This window comes from Ptychodera flava, chromosome 11, assembly GCF_041260155.1.
Source record: "Ptychodera flava strain L36383 chromosome 11, AS_Pfla_20210202, whole genome shotgun sequence".
In the NCBI taxonomy this organism is placed as follows: domain Eukaryota; kingdom Metazoa; phylum Hemichordata; class Enteropneusta; family Ptychoderidae; genus Ptychodera; species Ptychodera flava.
The window spans coordinates 41518152-41542510 of record NC_091938.1 but is presented as its reverse complement, the minus strand read 5'-3'; the positions used below and the strand labels follow the sequence as shown (position 1 = coordinate 41542510).

Genomic DNA, 24359 nt, shown 5'->3' with positions numbered 1-24359 from the left:
AACATAACATTTTGAAATAGTTATCTCTTTCTTGCTACATGTTGAAAATGGAGAAGGTATACTATATATTTCCTTCTACCATTGCATGGTTAATATAGTAACCGGACTTCTTCATTGCAATGTATTAGACTTGCCCCCCCCCCCCCCCCCCCCCCCCCCCCCCCCCCCCCCGTCGTCTGGCTTTTCTCCCGGCGGCAGGCATGCGGGGCAGCAGTTGGTACTGGCTGGCCAAGGCGTGAACCATTGCTGTTGTTGTTGACAATACAATTCGACGAACATAACTACTGTGTTGTTGTTGCATTATCAGGTTGTTATGGCCGTAAACTTGATTAAAGTTTTGTTTATCGTGTACTCAGTGATCGTTAAAACGTGAAAGTATGTTTGCAAGGTGAACGAGATACTGAATAATTAAATTGTGACTCGCGAAGACTACAACACTCTGTTGCACTTTAAACATGTAACCCACAGAGTGAAATGCTTTAGGTGAATAATAACGATAAACTGTCGGCTGTTCCAAGCAACTTTTTTTTATTCTTCGATTCGAACCAAGTTTGTAAGCACGTCTAAGTGAATAAAGGTAAAATATAAATGAAACTTTCTTAAAAAAGAAAACAAAATGTCCTAAAATGCAACCTTGTGACATTTGTTATTTTTGCGAGAATTTTCCAGAAATGCCGTGGCTCCCTTGAAAGGCGTTCTGTCCATCATTGGTAGACTAAAATATATTGAGCGTGGTTGGAATAGAATGCATGGTGCAATCATTATTAGACATTGCGTTTCTGATAGGCATAAAACTATATTTTCAAGTTTTTTTCACTTTTTTGCTTGTGTTTCAAATAGGCTATTTCACAATTGTCGGCCTACTAGGTTTCTGTTAATCTGAATATTTTTGCAAGGTTATAATTTGTTCTACAGAAATTTACAATTTCGACAACTTGGTCTCTGTCAAAACCTTATGATCCGATTTAATACGAAGAAGATTTCAATACAAAGAACGTGAACGTTATCATGGTACTATCCAAAGGTCGATGGCAATTGGAGAGCGGATTTGTTTTTGTGAACTTAGGAGGTTTCAGACGAGCCCCCAAAACACTGGTCACGTGACGTAAATCAAAGATGGCGTCGCCAAGTGCGGGTAAATGAAATTCTATGGTATCGTGTTACGTTAACATCGTATTTCAAAAGAGTGCGATCCTTGTCCTGTATAAAATCAAGCACAGTGAACAATTTTGTCTTTTAATTGAACGCACTCAGTTTTAATTTGTCATTGCTATCTAAAATACACTCAAAATATCTAATCCTCTGATGTTCTCATGAAATTTTCAGCCACAGATTTGGAGCAAACTCTGCTCAGTTTTGAAAGATTGGATCGTTCATCACCAGAACTATGGCCTGAACAAAGTAAGTAACACCACAGACAGTAGAGAAACATGTTTCTATGTTGTCTATGGTAACACCGAGAAAAGAAGAACTTGGTTTTTGCCTATTTTCATACCTTATACTTATTCCCACAGGCGCTCATTTAGCTGGGTAGTCTGCTATTAAAATAGATCGATTTCCTGCTCGATCTATCGATCCCGTATCCGATCTGCCCGCCACTGCAAACACATTGGCGGGCATATCGACTGCGGGATTGATAGATCGAGCAGAAGATCGATTTAACAGACTACCCAGCTAACAAGCGCCTGTGCTTATTCCACACACTCACACAAATACTCTAATATACAGCGCCTGTGTAGTCGGGGAGAGTGCAAGTAGTACATTCCATACACTTGACCTGACTTTACGTCGCCTCTAACCCATACAACGATATACTGCAATAATTGCAGCCCATGGGTCATGCACTGGCTTTTTTTTTTCTTGGTCGTCCCCTTTCATATACCTGATGTATACAGTCAGACAGCCAAGCCCTCATTTGCATTGATACTATCAACTGAGCCACGTCTAGTAACTTTTTAATACACTGTAAACCGGGAGTTTCGGAGTACTTTTTCCAATGAAAAAATGTACAAGATGCGCTTGAAAATAAATGAAAATAATTGCCACATACATAAATTACATGTTGAACGTTCGGTGATTTTATTCCAAAATCTTCTGTTAGTTATTTTGTAAAATGATGTCAAACTGTGCCTTCGCTGTGACACAAATCCACCGGGCCACTTCTGAGCAATTTACTGCAAAACCAGAAAGATAGAACTCAGAATAGCGCTGATCGCAAATGACGTCACTGTTCTCTCTCATTAATATGCATAAATAAACATTTGTCCGCATTTCCGCTTAAACGACGAAAATAAAACCTGCGAGTGTTAGAAAGGCTATTTAGCGTCACACTTATTTGTATGAATTGATGACTGAGACTACAAGCTGCAACAACAGCCACGTGTACAACGACAAAATTTTGTCCGAATTTCAGTTTATTTGTCCGAAAGTCGCGTGCGTGCAACTATATTTAGTAACAAACCTGAAATTGCGATCAACGCTATTAACAGAGAGGTAGTTCCATATAAGCTCTACCGAAATGGTACTTTCAAATTTTTTAATGCCTGCGTTATGTATGGTTGGTGTCAAAATTAACGATCCAATTTCCCTACAAAGTGAGAGGCTGTGCTGGTTGCCATGCTGACCTGACCCAACTCGCGACCGTGGCAGGAAGGCCATGACCTCTGCTGATTGGTATTATAATATCAAACATGACGCCACCCACTGGGTACACTGAATTTTTTACACCGAGCTTGAGAATTAGGTACTTTTCAAAAACTCGCCAAATATTTTGGATTTGGTTAGCAATCTCAAAACTTGGAAGAAATATTGTTTATAACCCAAGGCACATATTCATCTAAATTTTAACCATAAATCTTGCGTCATGGCAGGTGTCAAAATTAAAGTTCAGGTCAAATTGCAGAGCAGTGAAACACACTTGTATCTTACGCTCACAAATATCGCTAATTTCAATTTAAAATTGCCTGAAAAATACTTCACAGGCAAGAATAGATAACCAACCTATTGTGTAGCAAAGATAATGTGGATTGATTGAGTCAATCAGTCAAAATTGCTGTTTCAAAATGCTTACACTCAGACGTGGAAAATTCGCAACTCACTCAGTGGCCGAAAGTAAGTCTGGACATTCAAATGAAAATTATGTTTAATCACATGCAAATGAGGGCTTGGCTGTTCGATCGTATAGATCCTAGATCTAATGTCCAGGGTATTGTTTCTAACACCAATGTAACATTTGTATGATATTTAATGATCAACTTTGTAAAAGTTTGAAAATTTACACCTAAAACATTATTATATATATATATATATATATATATATATATATATATATATATATATATATATATATATATATATATATATATATATATATATATATATATATATATATATATATATATATATATATATATATATATATATATTGCGCATTTAAATTTATAAACCATGGTGCACTTTTTCCAGACATCAACAATGTTAGTGTCTTTGCATTTGTTACAACTTGCAGAACATGACTGACCGATATTTTTTTTATAAGTTTGTTCATAAACAAGACATGCACAGTGCAAGTTCCTATTTGACCTCGCAACGTTTCCTACATACCAGTAATAACAAAATCTCTATGTTTTACAGTCCCTGGTGTTTCTGAATTTGCAGCTTTTAAAAGTGTAAGTATCATTTACAACACTGATTAAATCAAAGTTTTAATATTACCCAGCCGTAGTATAATATTTGAGTGTTGACATTTGGATATTACTTTCATTGCAGGGAGTTAAGAGGGAATGCTTTATCGCCACTTTTCACTGTTCCTTTTGTAAAGTACCATTTTTCTACACAACAATTACCGATTTAACAAGCTGCAGTGCTGAAGTCTGCACTTCCCATGACTCAATTATTAAGAGGGAATTTTTACACAAATAAAACAAAACAATCTACTATATGACATGGTATTTTCTAAATGAAAAGAGAGTGGAAATGATTTGGTGAAAGCAAAATGAAGTCCAGTGAAAATATCAAATTTTAAAATGTTCATCTCTTGAGAGGCTGAATCTGAAGATAGTTATTTTATTTTATTTTAGCCAGGAAACCAGTCACCTCCATGGTCTGCTGAGCTCAAGGGTGATGATATTGATATGTTACAAGGTAAGTACCACAAGTCAAAGATTGAACTGTTCATTATGGCAACTTTAAGGACTTTTGAGTCTTTTAAATATTCTGAGATTGTTAAACACATTGCTAGATTACCTGTCACAGCTCACTTCAATAGCAAAAAACTAACAAGTATTTTGTGTCTGCAGCTTTACTCAGTGTTTTTACTAGTAATTATATCTGCACCTTGCAATCTCCAGACTAACTTTTCCTTAGGTTTGTGCTCTCATTTATATAGCTGGGACATACCATTATACTGTGGCCTCAGGTGGTGTTGAAATTCAATGATACATATATTCAACTACATTGAGAGTGACAAAATCTTACACATGGTCACTACACTTCACCTTGAAAGCCATATTGCTATTTGTAAAGTTGTTTTGCCTTTATGTATGTGATGAGGTACACTTTGTCCTCATCTTCATCTTCATCAAAATGACTTGTTTTGAATTACTCTTAATCAACACACTACAAACATGAAACTGAATTTCAAACATTTGAATTGTTATTTCTAGCAATTTGTGTTCTGGTTTTGTCAACAGAGTTTGGAAGTCTGACCACGGCCAATCTGATGGAAAAGTGAAAGGACTACAAAATTTAGCTTACCAGTTGGGACTTGAAGAGGGTTGGTAAACAAATACTCCAATTATTTTCAATGAATAACTGCTAAGGAGCCATAGATAATTAAAACATGCGCATGGTAAACACAATTTTTGTGTTTAGGGGAGGGCGTTTGGCTATATTTTAATTACCATGTGCAAAAATCGCACTACATGTTATTATATTGCAACATCCTGCTACACATTTTTTTGTCTCGAAAAATATCTACTACATTGTTTGGCGTGTACCTGACTAGTGTGGCACCTGTGCTACACTAATAGACATACATGTGGTCCAGCGAATGAGTAAAATTATGTAACAATCATTTTGGATACACTGCTTTGAATTCATTTCATTTTATTGGTTGTGTCATTGTTGAGTAGACGTAGCTCTGCGTGGTAGGGCTGTGTTTTACGGGCTACCGTAGGTAACACACAGCCCTGCCACGCAGAGCTAGAATAGGCACTGAACAAAGCTTGATTTTAGAGGCGGTATGCAGGGGTATGGGGGCATTGTTGTTGTCAATGTATGCATGGTTTCATAGCGACATAATTACCAATTATAGGTACCGGGTATGCTGGCTGATACAGAATTAGACTTTGTTGGATTATCACACTTCCAAACTTTCGTTTAGGAGAGAGGGTTGAGGCAAAAGGCACTTAGTTGCATTTACAGTGTGCATGTTTTAATTTCCCATAGCCCCTAACAAACTGGACAGCAAAATTTATTGATTTTTTAACAAAAGAGAATGCTTAATAACAAAAAGACAAATGTAAATAAGTCTTTAGGCATATCTCAATAGTGAATGTTTATTAGTCCTGGCAGACAAAGTTGAGGAAGAGGTGGATTGGGTCCATCTCCAGCCATTACTCAGTCATGTCTGTACTCAATCATTCAAAGTTGCTACAAGGACAATGAACATGTGTGTCAGTCAATTTATTTTGTCCTGTGGCTACTGTTTGGCCACTCAGATGTGATTATTTCATGTCCAAAGCCATTTCTAAAACGTTAATTTAATCCATTCTAATTTGGTACAACTTTTCATTGTTTTAATCTTTTCACCCCATTCCCTGAAAACAGGCCCAACCCTACTATTGATAATAATCGGTTTAGACCAAATCATGGTGATGAAAGCTTAAACTATGATTGGTCCTATCTTTTAGCAATGAGCAAAGAAGTTGACTTACTGTGGGGACTGTAAATCCAAAATGGCTTGTTCAGTGTGATGTATGTAATATTAATTTTGCAAAGGTTTTTCAATGAAATAGTGTTGAAACAAAAGAAACTAGTTCATGTTTATTGAACAATTTCAGTCTAAGGATTCACATTTTCATTCTTTTTTTCAGCTCGTGAAATGACAAGAGGAAAATTCCTGAACATTTTGGAAAAATCAAAGAAATAAATTTTTCCCTCGTCCCAAGATTGAAGATATACTATTTCCTACAGGAACGTAACTTATGATTTTTTAAAAAAAGTAATGAGTTGACACTTTTTTTACGCCAATAAATATTTGCCACTGCTATAACGGGCTCATTGGTATTTCATGGTTATGTATGGGTTGTAGAGAAATGTGAAATGACCTGTTTGAAATGATGTGCAGTGTGCTAAAAAGCAGTAGAAGGCAATATCACCTCAAGACATGTTATCAGTCTTTGCTTTCTATTCACGAATTAGTGTCAGCCAATCACAATCACTGAATAACATGCCAGGTGTGAAAATAGAACAGCTAGTTCTTCTTCAGTTGTACATTTTTTGGGTTCAAAAACACCGTCATGATGACAGGTCATTTACCATTGATAAATTTGTGTACAATTTGTTCCATCTTATCTAAGTCCAAGTTTACCTTCATGTTACAGAAATGGTTTGGTTGTAAGACATCTGAATGAAACGTGCAGCTTGTACACATCTTGAAAAGTTGCAAATCACAAGTTTAACAAATGAATTTGGATGTGATAGTTTCAGTGAAAGCACTGTCATGTTTTGGAAATATCAAAATATGATGATTGGAAATGTCAGTCATTGTTGGAAAATAATAGCAAGTCCAGTGTCAAGACACAAAGTCCTTTTCTTTGCATTGGACATTATTTCATAATGCACTTTACATTTCATACTTTGCAAACACAGTCTATGGTACTCAAAATGCTTCATGTACTTGCAAAATATCACCTCTATATCTTTACTGTTTATCAGAGTATGCTAACCAATCAGACACAGTTCCTGTTTATGTAGCACTGCACTCATTAGGGGACAACTGCATTAACTTGCATGGTACCTGAAACCCGAGTCCTTGCCTGAGCAACTCGGGTGACAAACAGAAGACTTTTAATCCCCAAGGTGTGAATGTTCCATTGTTATGTTTATCTAATCCATTGTAGTGCCATTGTAGGAAAGGCAGCTATTGTAGTGCCATTGTAGGAAAGGCAGGTCTGTGAAATTGATCCTCTGGGGAAGTAGGGTATTCCTAAGTTAATGGAGCCTTCCCGTAATGTGATTTTAGCAATGAGTTACTGATAGAATTCAAATAAATCTTGGTGCCATGAGCAAACCACAATCTCAAATAAGACACAGACACACATAATAAGTAAGTAGTTGTCACTGAAATTGGATGATATCCCGGGGTTTACCATTATACTCAATGCATGTTGGGGGGGGGGGGGGGGGGGGGGGGGCAACTGCTCCATTTAGACTCCCTAGTCTGGTTTGCCGGTCAGATGAATTGCCCCTGGTATTCAGAACCTTGAGTAGCTCCCCTTACTGATTATCATTTCTTGAGTAAGCCAACCCCCTCTCTTGAAATAATAACTGCTCCCTGAACATCACATTTGAATGCTATTTACTGTCAGGAACATTAAGATGTTTGAAATGATGGTCAGGTTTCATTTTGGATGGTATACTTCTTAGGATCACTTTACCTACCTTTGTTCATTATGAGGAAGAACAATTTTTTTTGACACTTTGTCGGTATTTTTATCACAAAAAGACAAACAAGATACAAATAAGTACATTAATAAAAAAATTTATACAAATTTCTTGAAAAAGCAATCGTTGGAATGAGAATTATAAGCTGTAACAATGTGAAGGAAGAATCCAACTCCCTCATTGTTAATATGAAGCATAAGATAGACAACAACACACAGCAGCTGAATTCAGCTGTGGATTTTAAAGAAAGGGATACACTTGTCAGAACTGCACAGTCAAAGGCTGTATGGGACCCATGTGACCAACATAAACACTGTGTCCAAGGTACAATGGTGATTGATGAAAATTAAAACATGTCTATCATAATCTACACGGTATAATTTAACAGCTATGATGATGAAGTGCATCTAAATATCATGCATGAAATACATTGTATGTAAACAAGAAACTCACACAGGCTCAGTTTCCTTTAAAGAAATCTAGCAATAGTGCTAGTACACTTACACTGAAGTCACATGATAGTGACTCTTAGAGGACATCATTGTAACACAGCCAATATGTTCATTACAAAGGTAAACTTTATTTTCCATTTCTAGCAGCTTATAATATCAAATTGAAATATGTTGAATTTTGACACAAAGTCATAAAAACAGAAATTAAATGTATACAGATTATCCTGTGTTGCAATATCTGCTAGAAGGTATCATGGCACCTTGCTATTTTACAATTTCAAGGTAATTCAAAAGATGTGTAACAGAAGACAAATTTCATCTGCAGTTTGGCAGGACATATCATGTGACAAAAATTGCTTAATCTAAGATAATTGATAAAATTACTTCAGTGATAAATCTAGATGTTGAACTGAGAAATCCCATTAAAATCACCAATTCAAAGGTGGACGTGTTGATTCTTGTCATTAAGGAAGACACTGAGACATCTTACATACAAGAATTTCAGATGATCAAGGTACATCACTGTACCTGATTCATTTTTTGTTTACAACCAATATTTAGAGGTCTTGTTTGAGGAGGGGCAGCACTGTTGAAAATGTATCATAAAAATAAAATTTTGTTGCTCAGAAATTTTACTACATTGACAAATTCAAATACATTCTCTTAAATGCAATGCACATCTGCATCATAAGAATCAAAGTACAGAAGAAATATGTTCATTGATTTCCTCTATATCATTTGTGACTGTATCATGGTAAGTGAAATCTGATCTAAATTTCAAAACTGTGATAAATTTTGAATATTTAGAGTTTCATAAAATGTTTGATGGATCAGTAATTACAGTCTGTAGTTCTGACTTTATCTTTCCATAAAAAGTTAAATTCTTAAAATATCCGATCTGTAGGTACAGAGTATTACAATGACAATCTCATTTTGTGGGAAGACATAACCATTAACTTTTGTGAAACCAGGACCTTAAAATTTGCTGGTTTTAGCTGTGGCTAGTAATTGTTGGTGTTCACAAGTCAAATCATGGTGGATTTCTCACACAGTCCCAACTGGTAACTGAAGCAATCAAATTTGATTTTTTTCTTATAAATTGGTACAATGATGTCTAACTAACAGCTTTGGACATGCAATTACCTAAGGTAGAATGTGCCTTGGGGACAGACATTTAACCTTACTAATTTTTACTTTTCTGGTCTACTGCTCTTTGTAACTAATTTTGAAGCTCTTGGGGTACGCAGCGTTCACTGTCTTAGTTTTACGGAAGTTTAATTTTTCCCCATAGAGTTTACAAAGGGATGGCAGCCATTTTAAATTTCAAATACTGGTAAATGTTAGGTAATTTGTTTCTCTAGTACAAATATTTGCTGTGATCCCCGCTTTTATTCTTGCTTTCTTAAGAGAATGGTCACAAGTTTCGTTGACAGAGTCTTTCAAAGTCTTTCAATTTCAAGGCATGCACTACTGTAAAATGATTATCATGTTGGACAATACTTCATATACTACCATGAAAGAAACTAATCAGCCCATACCAGTACGTCAATGAGCCAGGTCACATTGATGTTTACAAAGGATGTATGTCAATGCATATGCCAAATTATTAAGGCTTGTAAGTGTGAATGATCCTGGTTTAGGTATGTCTGTGTGTATAATGATCCTGGACATGAAAAGCTTGTGATGTTCTCCAGGTAGCTATAAAGACATTCATCTGTATGATACCTTTGTACCCTGTTTTCCCTCAACTGGTTCTGACTATGGCTCCAGGCATAACAATTGTGATGAAAAGACAGTGGTGGCCTTATGGGATGGTATTGCAAAACAAATTGACACACATCATTACACTGCACTGTAAAGTTGCAAAGTTTGAAATAAAATGGCATGAGCATGTCTGAGAACCCTAAATGGACAGTGACACTGACAGGGAAAAAACCCAGTCTACAAGTTTGATTTACATGCACAAGGAATTCCATGGCATAGAGCATGGCATCTAAAATATTCAATATTCTTACATAAAATAAATGGGTTGGTGTGTACTGTAAAAATAAAACTCTCTTGTAAATGCGCTTTCCTAAATTTTAAAAGGATATTGTGGTTTAAATTTAACAAACTTACTGTACATGTAAAGTTACAGCCAAGTATAGCTTAACTTTATCAAAAAGTTCCATCTCTTCACTTTCATTTCTCACAACTTTGTAATACATAGCAAACAGACTTTTACCTTCCAAAGAAAATGGTCTTTGAATGTCTATTAAAAATAAACAATGACTGTTTTTATGTGATATATTTATAGAGTGATTTTCCATCCAGAGTTGTGATAATGAGTTGAAAAAACCCTGTATCAATGTCTTTGATACACTCTGACAGTGAGTTGATCCTGTTTTGTATTGGAATACTGGTGGGTCACAGATTAACATGCTCAGAACACTACATTGCTCTGTGTCATGTACAGACTTAATAAAACCACACTAATACAGTGTTCACCTTGGTGAGAAAGTTTGAATGAATGGGAAAATATCAGCAGAAAATATTGATTGTGGTATGCAGTTCCATTACTTTGATATTAATGTTGAACCTGGAATTAAAAATCAAACACTCTCAGTCACTGCAAAGGATAATGCGCCTCCTAAACCCAAACCAACGGACAAGAAAAATGCCATCATCGTTCCTGCTGTTTCTTTGTGTTCATCATCAACTTTCCTGAAATAAAAAAATAAAGAAACAAAATCATAAGACGGCCACTTTCATAGGGCAGTATCATTACACTTGCTACATGTCAACCAAATCTATGAGCAGATATCATATATGCAATTTTCATCCGTGAACCATATTATTATTTTTTGCATATTAGACTTTGAAATGGTGTGATGTCACAGTGTACTCATTTGCAGTGCTGTGATGTCACAGTGTACTCATTTGCACTGCTGTGATGTCACAGTGTACTCATTTGTACTGCTGTGATGTCACAGTGAACTCATTTGCACTGCTGTGATGTCACAGTGTACTCATTTGCACTGCTGTGATGTCACAGTGTACTCATTTGCACTGCTGTGATGTCACAGTGTACTCATTTGCACTGCTGTGATGTCACAGTGTACTCATTTGTACTGCTGTGATGTCACAGTGTACTCATTTGCACTGCTGTGATGTCACAGTGTACTCATTTGTACTGCTGTGATGTCACAGTGTACTCATTTGCACTGCTGTGATGTCACAGTGTACTCATTTGCACTGCTGTGATGTCACAGTGAACTCATTTGCACTGCTGTGATGTCACAGCATACTCATTTACACTTTTTAGTCAATATGTATCTTGGATTATAAAAATAAACAACCAACTCACACATGTCCACAAAGAGCATAATTTGGGCAGCGAATCGAAGAAGTTAAAGATTTCCTTTGTAGAGATATGACTTCCACAAAATATATGAGAGGTAATTACACTTACTTAGGTCCGTATATCATACAGAGTGTGCCCAGATAGCCATTGGACAGAGCAAAGATTAACATGAATGTAATGAAATAGGCATCATTGTCAAATATCACTGTTGTACCATGGGGTCTTGGTTGGACATTGCACAATGCAAATAATGGTAAAAATGCAATTCTGAGAAGTACAAACAGAGTCAGACCAACTCCAGATTCATCGGGCTGTAATGGAAGACAAAGACGGCATCCATTGAGACAGGCATAAATAAATATGTGTATAAATGATTGTAGTAATGTGTTAGTCAGACTAACTTTAGAAACCTCATGCTGTAATGGAAAACATGAACAGAGTTCACATGGAAATCACAGTGACCCATCACACAGTTGTCTGATGCTAAATCTTATAAATGACAAAATATTTCCTAACTAATTACATGTACATGTGTTGAATCCGAGTAGGGAGAATTTGTTTACTTCTGGATTCAATTTGATTTCCAAACATTAATTTTATTGTCACTGCTATACATCATTAATTGGCAGATTGAATCAGGGTTCTATCCAAGAACGGGATCACTTGAAATTTATTGTCTACATATTTCACATCAACACTGATGCTAACGTGAACACAATGATATCAACATTGATCTTGTCAAATTTCACTGAAATTGGAACAAACTTAAGACAATGCTGGATGTAACTACCAGGCAAATATGAAAGACTAAAGGTGATACTTACCCACTTTACAAAACTAGTCAATGTTCTGCCGATGCAATCACAAGTATTGAAGAGTAAGAAACAAGCTACTGGTGTGAAATATTTTTCTGCAATTCAACAAATGTTAGTGATAATAAAGTTAATCCATGAATCACAAATTAAGGAGATTGAATTACTAATGTAACACCACCAGAAACATTATGAGTCACATTTTGGTATGCTAAATACCAATGGAAGATACTGTCAAACAAAGCTGTGGATAAATCAGGCTTCATATGTAATTTGCACTTTTATCAGTAAAAGTTTTTGTTGTGAACATTATTTTAAAAGTACTTTGCCATGATACTTAGTATGATTTGTTTATGAGTTCTGTGAAATCCTGACAAAACAGCTATCCTGTAATACTATTTCCATTTCACAAACTCTTCTAATTTCTTTCACTAATGTTATGACTCTGCACGACTATTATTGGTCAATATTTATTAATCTTTGCAAAATTACTTTCACAGACTTCATCAATTTTCATCATTATTCTAATCATTTTTCTTAGTTTACATAATTTGACAAATATTCCTTTTTTTCTGTACATTATTTGTCTCTTGATAAACGTATTGCTCAATATTTTTGTTAATTCTATCAATTTTCTAACGATAAAAGATAGAGTAGCTGTATGTTTTGATTTTCCTCCATTTTCGTTTCAAATGTCAACCACAGTTTCTTGTTTTACTCCCCAATGCATGTTGAGATATCAACTTGCCAACTCAGCCTATACATGTACACTCTAGACTGCACTGTTATTGTTAAAAAAACGAATTCTTATCCCAACTAGAATTCAAATGTTGACGATAACTGTACTGCACAGGTAGAGATACTGCATTTACAGACTAAACAGTGAGTGTTTTTACATATTTTGGGGAATACAGCAAGAGCTTGCAGTTGACATACAAAATGAAAGTAGTGAAAACAAATAATCCAATGTTTTAGCTACTGTCCCTTTAAACCAAGTAAATGCACATTATCTGTTGTGTACTAGCTATGATCCATTTGTATGCCAATGAATATACGAATGCTTTGCCACTGTGTAATGCATTGCCACTGTGGAGCACCCAGCATGAGTAGGTCAATTTGATTTGTATGCAAAAATTCTACCACAAATAAATACTTACTTTCCCATGTGGTGTTTTGATGCATGGCATCAACTCTTGATGTTACAGATGGAAAACATCCTATTGTTACTACAAAAACCAATATTACGTTGAGTGCCATCAGCCATATCTGTGACATGATAAAACATGGGAAAGATCAATTATTCATCAATTCTACTCTGCAGAAAGTAGATAAGATTGTATCAAGGATGGAACCCAGGATGAATATGAACTATTGACTCATATCGTAGACCTTGGTATCTCCTTCAACAGATACAAGATCTATTAAACGATTGTATTGTCTGCAAAAGATATTAAATAAAATCTGGTACAATAGTTCATTAAACTCTGCAATTACTATTAGTTTGAAGACGAAAACGTTTGTACAAAGAAAGAAAGACACAATAATCCACATATGGTATGGTATTCCAACCCTGTGTCAATTTTCACGGAAACAAGTCCCCACAAGCAAAACTGACAAATGAGCTCATTTACAAGTTGTAAAGTTCCCTTTGAACTTAGTCTGGCATAGTGTTGGGAATTTTAATTGGCAAAAGAATATCACTTTTTGCAAAATTGTACAACTTCATAATCTCTTAAGACATGCAGGATTCCTTGCTATACACATTTTAGTTTAAAAGGTTGTAAAATACCGAGCAAGTTCATACCACAGTAGAACAACAAACTCTGTGTACTAAAGGCATTCATTTTTTACACCTGCATTTCTTATGGCAGAATGGATGGTGGCCTAGCAAATTGATAGAGAATTACACAGACTTCGCTTCAAGTACAGGGAATACACAGCATTCAATTTCAAGAACAAAACTATGTTTGTATCAGGTATAGTATTTTGTACTTCTTTAGGTTTGTTTCATCATTGCCTCCTTTCTATAGGCAACGACTTTGCAAAGGCAATTTGATATTAATTTAGCACAAAAAATACAACACACAATGTCTCACACAAAACCATATTCTGAAGTCAATGCACACGGTTAATTACCGGAACAACTGTCAGAGGGGCATGGCTGGATGTAAGATATAAATAAGTATTACCTTTTTAAATATAAACATAAATGGTGGTTTGGTTTTTCTGTCTTCAATTGTAGTTGTACTACTACTACTAATTGATCCATTTATAGTGCTACTTTTAAGATCTTCATCTGAAATGAAAAGCAGATAATTACAAAGTCATTAAAATTCAAATTATGTTGTAGAACAAGGTATTTATGTTGGAAAATGAAAGAAACAAAATGAAAACATAGCATCAATGACACTTGGCTCACAATTGGTGTGAACATGCATACAAAGCTTAAAAGCAATCAGACGAGCAATTTCAGAGAAAATGATTTTTTGACCATTGAAAATGGGAAAAATTGCCCCATAATAACAAATATAAAATGTCACCACAGTTTGAAGATACTCAACTAAGGTCATCTCTAGGTACATACATACTAAGTTTCAAAGCAATCAGAATAGTCAATTTGGAGAAAATTATTTTTTGACCAAAAATATGAAAAATTGCCCCAAAATAAATATATGAAAATTTCACCACAATTTTGACAAATCCGCCAGAAGACAACCCTAGGAACAAGAGTAATAAGTTTCAAAGCAATCAAACAAGAACTTTGGGGGAAAATGATTTTTTGACCAAAAATGGAAAAAATTACCTCAAAAATACAAATATGAAAATTTCACCACAAATCTGACAGAAAACAACCCTAGGATCATTCATACCAAGTTTCAAGGCAATGGGACGAGGTCTTTCAGAGAGGAAATGTTTTTGACCAAAAATAGGAAAAATTGCTCCAAAAATACAGCTATCAAAATTTCACCACAATTAGAACAAATCTATCTAAAGTCACCATAAAGAACCTGCATACCAAGTTTCAACCAACTCTGGCATGTGGTCACAGAGTTTTAGCAATTTGAAGGATTTTCCCTTTTTTCACCTCATTTGTATATTTTTGACACTGACATGATAATTTGAGCAAACTCACATCTCCACCTCTGGGTGCACATGTGCACCAAATACTAGGGTAGTAGGTGCTGCAGTTTTGGAGTTTTTGATGTGGATGGACATACATCAGCACATACTAACATACATACAGACACCGCTGAATTACCATAAAGCTCTCTTTGGTATATATACATATACCAAGATGTAAGCTGAAAGACTATGTTCAGGGATTAACATGGTGTTTTCTCAAATTTCTGTGAAAAAGAAAATCTTTCCATGCTTAAAATTTAGAGAGTAATCTGGTTTAGTTACTCTGTCATAAGCTGCCATATCTTTACTTTACTGAAGATAGATTGATACAAAAATCCAAAGAAATAATGTAAGATTCTGAAGTTAAGATACAAAGAGTCAATGACAAGAGACAAGACCAACAGTAAGGTTGTAACAAGTTGAAGCAGTCGAAAAATTCCAAGGACGAAGATACGGTACATCAAGTATGCAGTGTATGGCTTGTCTTTGATTCACAACTTGGACCAAAAATATACTTAAGGCATTTTACAGTAGATACTGTACAGAACTAATTTTTGGGGTACATTTGGAGTTCAAGGCAAAATTTTGTACAGGGCACACATGATATTGAAGAAATCACTGGAATATTGATACTGATGTGAAAGGCATACATGGGACCAAGCAATGAATAGTGTATGATTAGGAATCATTTTAGTTCACAAACAGTGTCAGATAAAATAGTATGAAAATGAAGACAGTCTGTCAAAATCTCTACTGTGATTAAATAGTTTATTACTTACCAATGGGTTTAAGATAGTGGTACTTGAAAAATGGTAATTTTTGTAAAACAGTGTACGATACAATTGACAATGCCATCATTGCAACTGCAGATAGAAAGTAACCAAAAGCACTCGCCATTACATTTGAGCTTGCTGAAAGCAAAAAAAATAAATAATAATAAATTTAAAGGTCTGAATCAAAATATTTACAAACTGCTAGCTACATTAAGTAATTTGATTTTTACTGTTATTGAAAGATTTGTTTTGCATAAACCCATAAAAACTATGGCAAAGTGCTCTGTCTTGAGAACAATCTTGTAATTTTACAGTGAAACTATTGCATAGCAAACATATACTGAATGTAAATATACAAAGACTGACACAATCATGGATGGATGGCAATATCAGATTATCCATTAGATACACACTGCATGGTTAATAAAAGAGTTTAGATTCAAGCCGTTTTTAGAAATTATAAATTATAGCTGGAAAGACGTCAAAGGAAGTCTTAAGTTCAATAGAAACTGTGGGAAAATTTCCTTCAAGGATCCTTTATCAGAAGTAATTGATTCGAAAGATTTTAAAAATACCAATACAAAATGGTAAATATTAGGTGCATTCTTTCTTTGTTTTAGATCAGAAATGACTTTTCACGGAGCAGTCCTTTATGCTGTTTCCCTTTTCAATTGAAACAATATTGCTTCAGAATTGGGCTCTGTTTACTGTAGTTCTCTTATCTATCAAGCTGCAGAGTATTGTATCAATCATACATCAATGATAGGGCTTATGGGCCTTTACATCTGTATGTTTGAAATAGTATCAGTAAACAGAAATCAGATGGCACTCAATGATGAATGAACCTACCTGCAATTGAAAGGATACTGGCAAGTGATGCAAATATTCCAGCAAAAGCCATACCACTCATTGCAGATTGCATGTATTCTGATGGTAATATACCAGCTAATCCCAGTAAACTACCTTGAAACACAGCACCTAAAGCTGCAATTCGAAAAAGAATATTCAGAAAAATTGTTTATCGAGTAAAATCACAGTGAAACAAAAGTAAACATACACATCAAGTAAAAGGACAATATTAGGTCTAATAATATCCAAAAAGTAAAAGTACCTCTATATAGTTGAACTCATCCTTCATTGAAAGAATTTCCTTTGTTTACACTTTCCACTTTTACAGCCAATACTTTTATTATATGTCAGAAAGAGTTGCATGGATCTTCTCTCATCATGGGGTAAAAACATTTGTGCATCTACAGCTGACCTAAATATTTAATCAAAGCCCAATTACCCACCCACCATGGGCACAGAGTTTACATACAGAGTATAGAGGAGTGTAAACACCGTACAGATCAAACTTAAATTGAGTAATGACAAGATCAAATTTAAATTAACCCTTTTCCTGCCAAGTCGGTGAAAATCCGCTTGAAATTCGGTGTAGCCAGAATCTAAGCACTGGTGACCGTTATTCTCCCAACCCGGTGGAAATCGGGCCCTTTTTGGGTACCCCCTTTCCTGCCAAGTCGACGGCACTACGTTTTGCTATCCCCTGTGCGTTTACGGGTCATCCGAGGAGAGGTTTTCTGACAAGGAACGCCTTTTCCCCTCGAAATGGGTTCGCAGGGAGTCGATAGACAGGGAAAGGTGCAGAAACCTGTCCGCCAGTCCCCCACACCCGAGGGGGGCTGGGTTTTTTTACCGCTTTTTAGCGGACTTGGCAGGATAGCATGGTGACGTTTTCTGGCGGAGTTGGACGTACTTGGCTGCCTGGCACTATAGAGATTGCTGCCGAACTTGACCAACTCGGCAATGCTAATCTAGAAGGCTACCTCTTGCAAACGACTTGGCAGATATGCCGATGGTGCGAGACGAAAGTCACTTATTCAGTTGTGTGTGACTGAAAATGAGAACGTATTTTTGACGGGACGGCTCGACTTGTTCCTCCCATGGAACGGATATGAACGACTCGGAAATACCATTACAAACTGGTGTCCGACGTACTAAGCTGGGCTTCAGCTCTGCAAGTTCAAGCCAGGCAACGTCCTTCACTGCCTTGGCCGTGCCATTCAATGGACGTAGCTTTGGATTTTTTATTTATTCCATCGTCCGAAGTATTGGCTCTGGTTTGCAGGCAAACGTATCCTCTTGCCGACGCATTGGTAACTACGTACGCTGTTTGCGTACAGAGAATTCAAAAGGGCACATAAGGTCAATGCGTAGTCAGGCTACGGGGATACCGTCTGCATTTAGCAGGGACTGCTTTTGTTATGCAAACCAGCTAGCAGTACAATATGGCTGCCAGGCATGTGGACACGTCGATGGCTAGAACAATGGAAGCATATTGCGTTGCACCCGTGCATCGCAAAAGTGAACTGAAGACTTGGGTGTAGTGACTGGTTATCACTGGTTAGCTGCAGCCCAAGCCATGTCGGTACAAACCCGTACCTGACTGAGGACCACTCGATTAAGTCAGTAATGAACGGTAACACTCGTAAGCCAACTCCCAACTGAGCTGGCTAAAGTACGTTGAGCTGTGCTTCAATGGCTCAGCCATGTCGTTAATACAACGGCAAAAACGTAGTTTTTGTGCTACACTGCCAAGTCGTTTAAGGTACGTATTCAATTGACCCTACCCTGGGGAAACAGGACAGGTTTGACGGTGCTTCTGCACACCTAGCACGACCCTCAGGGTCTCTGACTAACAGACGAGTGAGGTGATGTCTGTGCCTAGCGGACGTGCGTAATACCGAAGGAGTTTATTTCCGAAAAAATAAACATGAAACGGCAATAAAATGACGCACTCCCAGGGGCAAACAAAGCCGGTGACCTCAATTTTTTTCTGCAGCAACCCTTGAGCTCCTTCCCCTGTCTACGGGCATGTAGAAATTATCGAAGTCTAACACGTATAAGTACGGCTAAAACTACCCTGAAAATGGGCGATTTCTGCCAAAATGCCTGGCAGGATAACATGCAGGAGAGCCAATCTTTTGCAGGCACATATTATGGGGCGGTTTTCTACTGACTTGGGAGAATAACGGACAAGGGCGCTCGGCAGGAAAAGGGTTAAGTAATGACAAAATTTCCTAAAATGAGTGGAAACTCCTCATATTAACGCTGATCTGTACACATTTATAATACCCTCTAACTAATAGCCAATATATACCATTATAGTATTAATACTTACAACATATAACTACCACACTGATTATGGTTACACCAAAAAACAATGATTGCCCTGTGAATAAATACATACAGAGACATATATATGATAAGTAATGATTTAGCTGATATTTGTCATAACATCATTACTGCAGCATCACTACTGGAACTGAGTCCACATAAGACTTTAAAGGTATACTGTCACCTTTTCCACTTTTGCCACAGTTACCATGGAAAGAAAAAATCTAGTCAATCACAGATTTTAAGCAGGGCCACTTTTTAAAAACAGCACCCTCACATGGGCATTTTGAATACCGAGGAACGCCCCCTTGACCATATATGGGCATATTTAGATTACTGGTGACTGTATACCTTTATAATACATCATGGGCATTTATTTCTTTCTATTAAGTTTATCATGGTAGTTGTAACTCATTCAGTTAAAATTCATTATCCAACTTTACATCATGACATTTTGTAAACAGAAGCCAAAGAAAACTGACACTGAACAGTAAAGGTCACAGATTGGGATTTTTAACACTATGAACAGCAGCATCAACACTCTACTCTGGACAGCAACTACACTCATTTTGACAGTGGTCACATCAAAGTTTCCTTCACAAGGGGGAATGTCGCTTCTATTTGAAAATTTATGAGGGGACTATAACAAATTATGCAAATTTAAGTTATTCAACTTAAGACTTTGTTCAAAGTGTTAGCATGTTAAAGTTAAAGCATTGATTAAATATTCAAAGACAGTTTTTCAGCTTGATCTCATCCTGCAAATAGGAAGCGCGTTGCATCACTTTACTATGGCTACATATAGTGGATAATCAACTCTATGATGTTACATCATAGACAGTAATCATGAAGTGGAAGGGAAGCATGTGCACCTTTGTGATTATTTGAAGGGGATAGGATTGGATAAGATAGGATAGGATATTATTTTCCAAATAGAACAGAAGAGAAAAATAGAAAAAATACAAACACATTAAGGATTAGTAAATTGGGTAGGGATTAAAAATAGTATTCATACTAATTGAGTCCAGCCCCCGAGCATTCACAATCGCTGAATCTATCATTTTGCCATAGAGCGCCATGTTGAAGATTGAGGCCCAGCCTCGCTATTTGAATTAAATTCTATGATTTGATGGTGGATTTGTGCAATTGCACGTCTTTGAGAAAACACTGACAGATGTTTGCGAGTCAAAGAATAAATTGAGAAAATATGCATGTGAGTATTCCATGCACCTTCTAAAGTTTCCTTGGGGTGCTGTAAGTGATGAGGTCTTCCAATGCACTGGAAAGTCTATCCATGGTTGTCATAAAAAGGTGAATGCTAGAACCATACTTACATGAATCTGTTGGGATAAGGACCAAAACAGCTGTAACTATAAACATTATCAGAACCACAACCATACCAGAATACATCCGCATGTTCAAGGATATTCTGAAACAAAGACATGAGAAAGGAAGTTTGATAGCCAAAACAACTAACAGTTGGTCAGAAGATGTACTGATACATCGGTAGATGTACTGATTAAAGTCACTGTAGTCTGTTTTTGTTGAATATTTACCTGAATTTTTCATATTTTGTTCAAATCAAAATGTACATTTTCAGTGCATATTCAGATTATCTTTTTGATACAACATGATGAAGGTAATATCAATAGTATATGAATCATTCTAAGCAGGTCAGTACAAAGAATTTTGAATAATTGCTTATGTTTGAATTAAATCAGCACATTGACATTGTGATATTAAATTTTGAGGAGCTTTTGATTTTAAAGCAATGTAGCAAATAAATAACAAGTTCCTGCTGAATCAACTGCTTCAACAGCTGTTATCCAATAGCTTAGGCCAAAGTTATTAAATTCTTTGTTTTGCGTCCCCACCCACTTAGGTTTTTTAAGGTTTTCATGAAAAACACACACATTGTATTTGAATAGGAAATTTTAGGACATAACCACTTAGCTTTTCTGAACTAAAATTTTGTTACAATTTTTTATTTGCTGCAATCAAATAACATTGTGTTAATTTTCTTGTGTGTGTTTTTCAGCCGCTTAGACATGTACCTTTTCCCATTTTGAGTGGACACAAAACAAAGAATTTAATTACTTTGGCCTAATTACTTTGTACAGACCATATGGCCTGTATGGCTGGCTGCACTATAACATACATGATAGTACAGTACATTGATCATATTGCAGAAAATAGTTATGCAATGATTTTACTATTGTATGAAAATAGACTTCTAATAGTTATAGGAAGTTAAGTTGCATAAAATGAAAGGATGAGGCACAATAAGGCATAAACTTGCTATACAATGACTTGATGAGTCAGTATGGCTGATTTAAATATGTTTGAAAGGCTTAATAATCATAATGCATGATGGGACACACTTACAAATGTTTCAATGCTGCATTGCAGAATAGCATTACAATATTGGAAACATTGGCTGCTACAGAGAAGAAATTCTCAAACGTTTCTTGGAATTCTGTTGCATTCATGGTTGTACAATTCACACATCTGAACTTCATCTTGTAATACTGAAATCAAAAATAATGCCCCCACTTTATTTAAGATTAATATTTGGCAGATTTATATATGATCACTTCTAAGTAGCTGAGAAGAATAAAATAAATAATAACCAATACAGAAAAAATTTGGCCAGCTGTTAAAAGTTCAAGATTTTCACTACTTTACCTTTTGGTTTGTGTGTGAGGAGTAAATATCTGATTATGTATGTTGAAATCATTGTCGGAAATATGTTATATATTTTTCAAACTATCAACCTCTAAACAAGAATACATAAAGTAAGTCCAAAGGAATTGGCACACCCTCATTGGTGGTGTAGCTGGTTGGTAATACAGATAAGATCCACATTGGATTGCAAAATTTATTGTTAAAAAGATAATCCAAAAACAGCAAAAGTATTTTAAACTTAGCGGGAGAATGAGTTTCATGGACAGATCATAACAAAAGCTGTCTCTAGACACTATTTGACTTTGCTGACAAGAACAGGAATAAAGAAATATGTGTTTAGGAAATTCTACTTGCCCCACTAGCAGTGATAAACATATTCCATGGCAGTAAACATCCCATGCCGAGAAAACCTATGATAAGATAGACAGCTCTGAAACTAAGAAAAAAACAAGTATTAAAGCATCATATACAAAAATAGTCAATAATAACATCACTTCATGGATGTAACACTAAGATTCTTGGAGTATTTGCTTAACCAGCACCAAACCTTTCAATTTATTACTATACAGTTGAAAGCTGTCCTCTAACTATGAAGGTGAAATAAGTTTGAATTAATTGTATTGGTCATGTTGAATCTAGCCTTGTAGGACCACATATGTTTGCATCCCAAATAGAGTCAAGGACACGGTCAGGTCATTTGATTATGTATATTCAGAAAGGAAACAAGCAAATTACCAGAGAATCTACAACTAGAAAATGTAAAGATTTTAATTTATGGTAAGTAAATGATTACAAGTACACTTGTTTATTTCAACAGGAAATTGACCGCCAAGATCTGGAGTCACTGGCTTTATGAGTGGAAAAACTACACGTAACTGTAAAGTCATGTGTACAGATAACTGTTGTGAGAGCATCAACTACCTTGAGAAGGGGGTTTGACCTTGATGAACATTATCTTCCAGAAAAAAAAATCAACTCAAAATGTATATGTAGGAAGCGGGCAAGAAGTGTCATTTAGGCAAGATTTCCTTTATTCCCCTCATACCTGACATCACTGTAATCTTTAGACTTTCCTCAGAGGAAGCACATCAAATGTAACATTGAAAGGGTTTAGAATTAGGGTTAGGGTTTGCTTTAGGGTTGTTATTAATTATGGATATTCTACATCCTATATAAAAAAGGGGAGCAGGTTGAAGAGGGTGCCCTATTAAGGAGATCTTTCCATTATTTTATTACCGAACATGAGGAAGACATTGCAACATTACGAAATATATTTCTATAGTTCATAGTCACTGTGTAATTAGTGGTTTTAATACGGAGAAAATTTTGTTGTTGATCAATCCTAAAACAAATATTAAGTTTATGCTGTCATGATCTATCAGTAACAGTGTGTACGAACTGCTTTAATGCAAACATTTTTTCATTTAATGTTATCATAAAATACTGCACAGCAGTATCACTGTGTAAAATTGCATTTCCCTGATGAACTTGATTTGAATATGAGAGAAATCTTGTCAAACTTTATATCGTAATTGTTTCTTTCTTCAAAAATGAAACGTGTGTGTGTGTGTGTTTGTGAGTGCCGCCAGATCTGTGTTGAAATGGACAAATATATTTAATTGCCTATCAAATTCTCCTAATATCGTTCATGGACTGGTCTGGTTGGTAACCATCTAAAATTACAGGGGAAAGTTTTGGGCAACGGAATTGCAATAAGCCCCAAGGTCTATGCTAGGATATGGCGTGCATGTATCCGTTTTTCAGTGGGACCATACACCCATGTTGAGACATAGAAAGCTGAGGTTGGAGACACTGACACAGCAGCTCAGAAAGGAGTATGTTTAATACCTGTGTGAACAAATGCGGAAGTTATCTGCGCTTTCGAGTACTTCACAGTCTTTGGCGTTCTTCACTCTTAAACCATTGTGGTACAGACGTACCTCCATGCTTGAACTAAAAATGTAGGAGTAGGAGAGGAGCAATATTACCTGTCAAAGGGTTTAATCATAGACACTCGTCCACGTCTTGACTCAGACGACGATAGCAGATTGGTTGCTGGGTCATCATCCTCCTCATCAAATTTTTCGAGGGAGTCGTGGATACCGTTCTCAACAACACGGGTTTGGTAGGGCAGAGTCTCCGCAGCAGACATATTTCACGATACGATAATCAGTGGCTTGTGGTCTTCCACGAAAGCTCGACGGCTAGCGGCTGGGGGTTAGACGGCCGGGTTGAGGGAGGGTGGTTGACATACGGGACAAAATCATATGATCAACTTCAGCCGGACGGACCACAGACTGTACTAGATTCAGCCTTGTGCGGGCGC

At 36.2% G+C, this 24359-nt stretch overlaps 2 protein-coding genes across 2 annotated transcripts; one reads left to right on the top strand and one right to left on the bottom strand.

Moving 5' to 3' along the window:
* Positions 1-1007: 1007 nt before the first annotated feature.
* LOC139144298 (protein lin-52 homolog) lies at positions 1008-6274 on the top strand. Its single transcript, XM_070714986.1, is given in 7 exon segments — positions 1008-1135; positions 1327-1401; positions 3634-3668; positions 4080-4143; positions 4692-4727; positions 4730-4774; positions 6096-6274. Coding segments are annotated over 7 exon segments (330 nt in total). The 5' UTR covers positions 1008-1116; the 3' UTR covers positions 6152-6274.
* Positions 6275-8228: 1954 nt separating this feature from the next.
* On the bottom strand, positions 8229-24351 carry LOC139144547 (equilibrative nucleoside transporter 1-like). Its single transcript, XM_070715253.1, has 12 exons — positions 24022-24351; positions 22388-22469; positions 21734-21876; positions 20683-20777; positions 19353-19403; positions 17021-17155; positions 16178-16309; positions 14465-14571; positions 13433-13541; positions 12288-12373; positions 11572-11774; positions 8229-10823 (listed from the first exon to the last, which is right to left on the bottom strand). The coding sequence occupies exons 1-12, from the start codon at positions 24183-24185 to the stop codon at positions 10712-10714; spliced, it is 1419 nt and encodes a 472-aa protein (XP_070571354.1). The 5' UTR covers positions 24186-24351; the 3' UTR covers positions 8229-10711.
* Between the last annotated feature and the right edge of the window lie 8 nt (positions 24352-24359).

Excerpts from the sequence above, each read along its gene's own strand:
- LOC139144547 (XM_070715253.1), bottom strand. The coding sequence starts at position 24,185 with ATGTCTGCTGCGGAGACTCTGCCCTACCAAACCCGTGTTGTTGAGAAC. Across the intron at positions 20,778-21,733 it reads AATGCAGCATTGAAACATTT|AATATCCTTGAACATGCGGA; the intron begins GTAAGTGTGTCC and ends TCTTTGTTTCAG. Across the intron at positions 13,542-14,464 it reads TTATGTTTATATTTAAAAAG|ATATGGCTGATGGCACTCAA; the intron begins GTAATACTTATT and ends ATCATGTCACAG.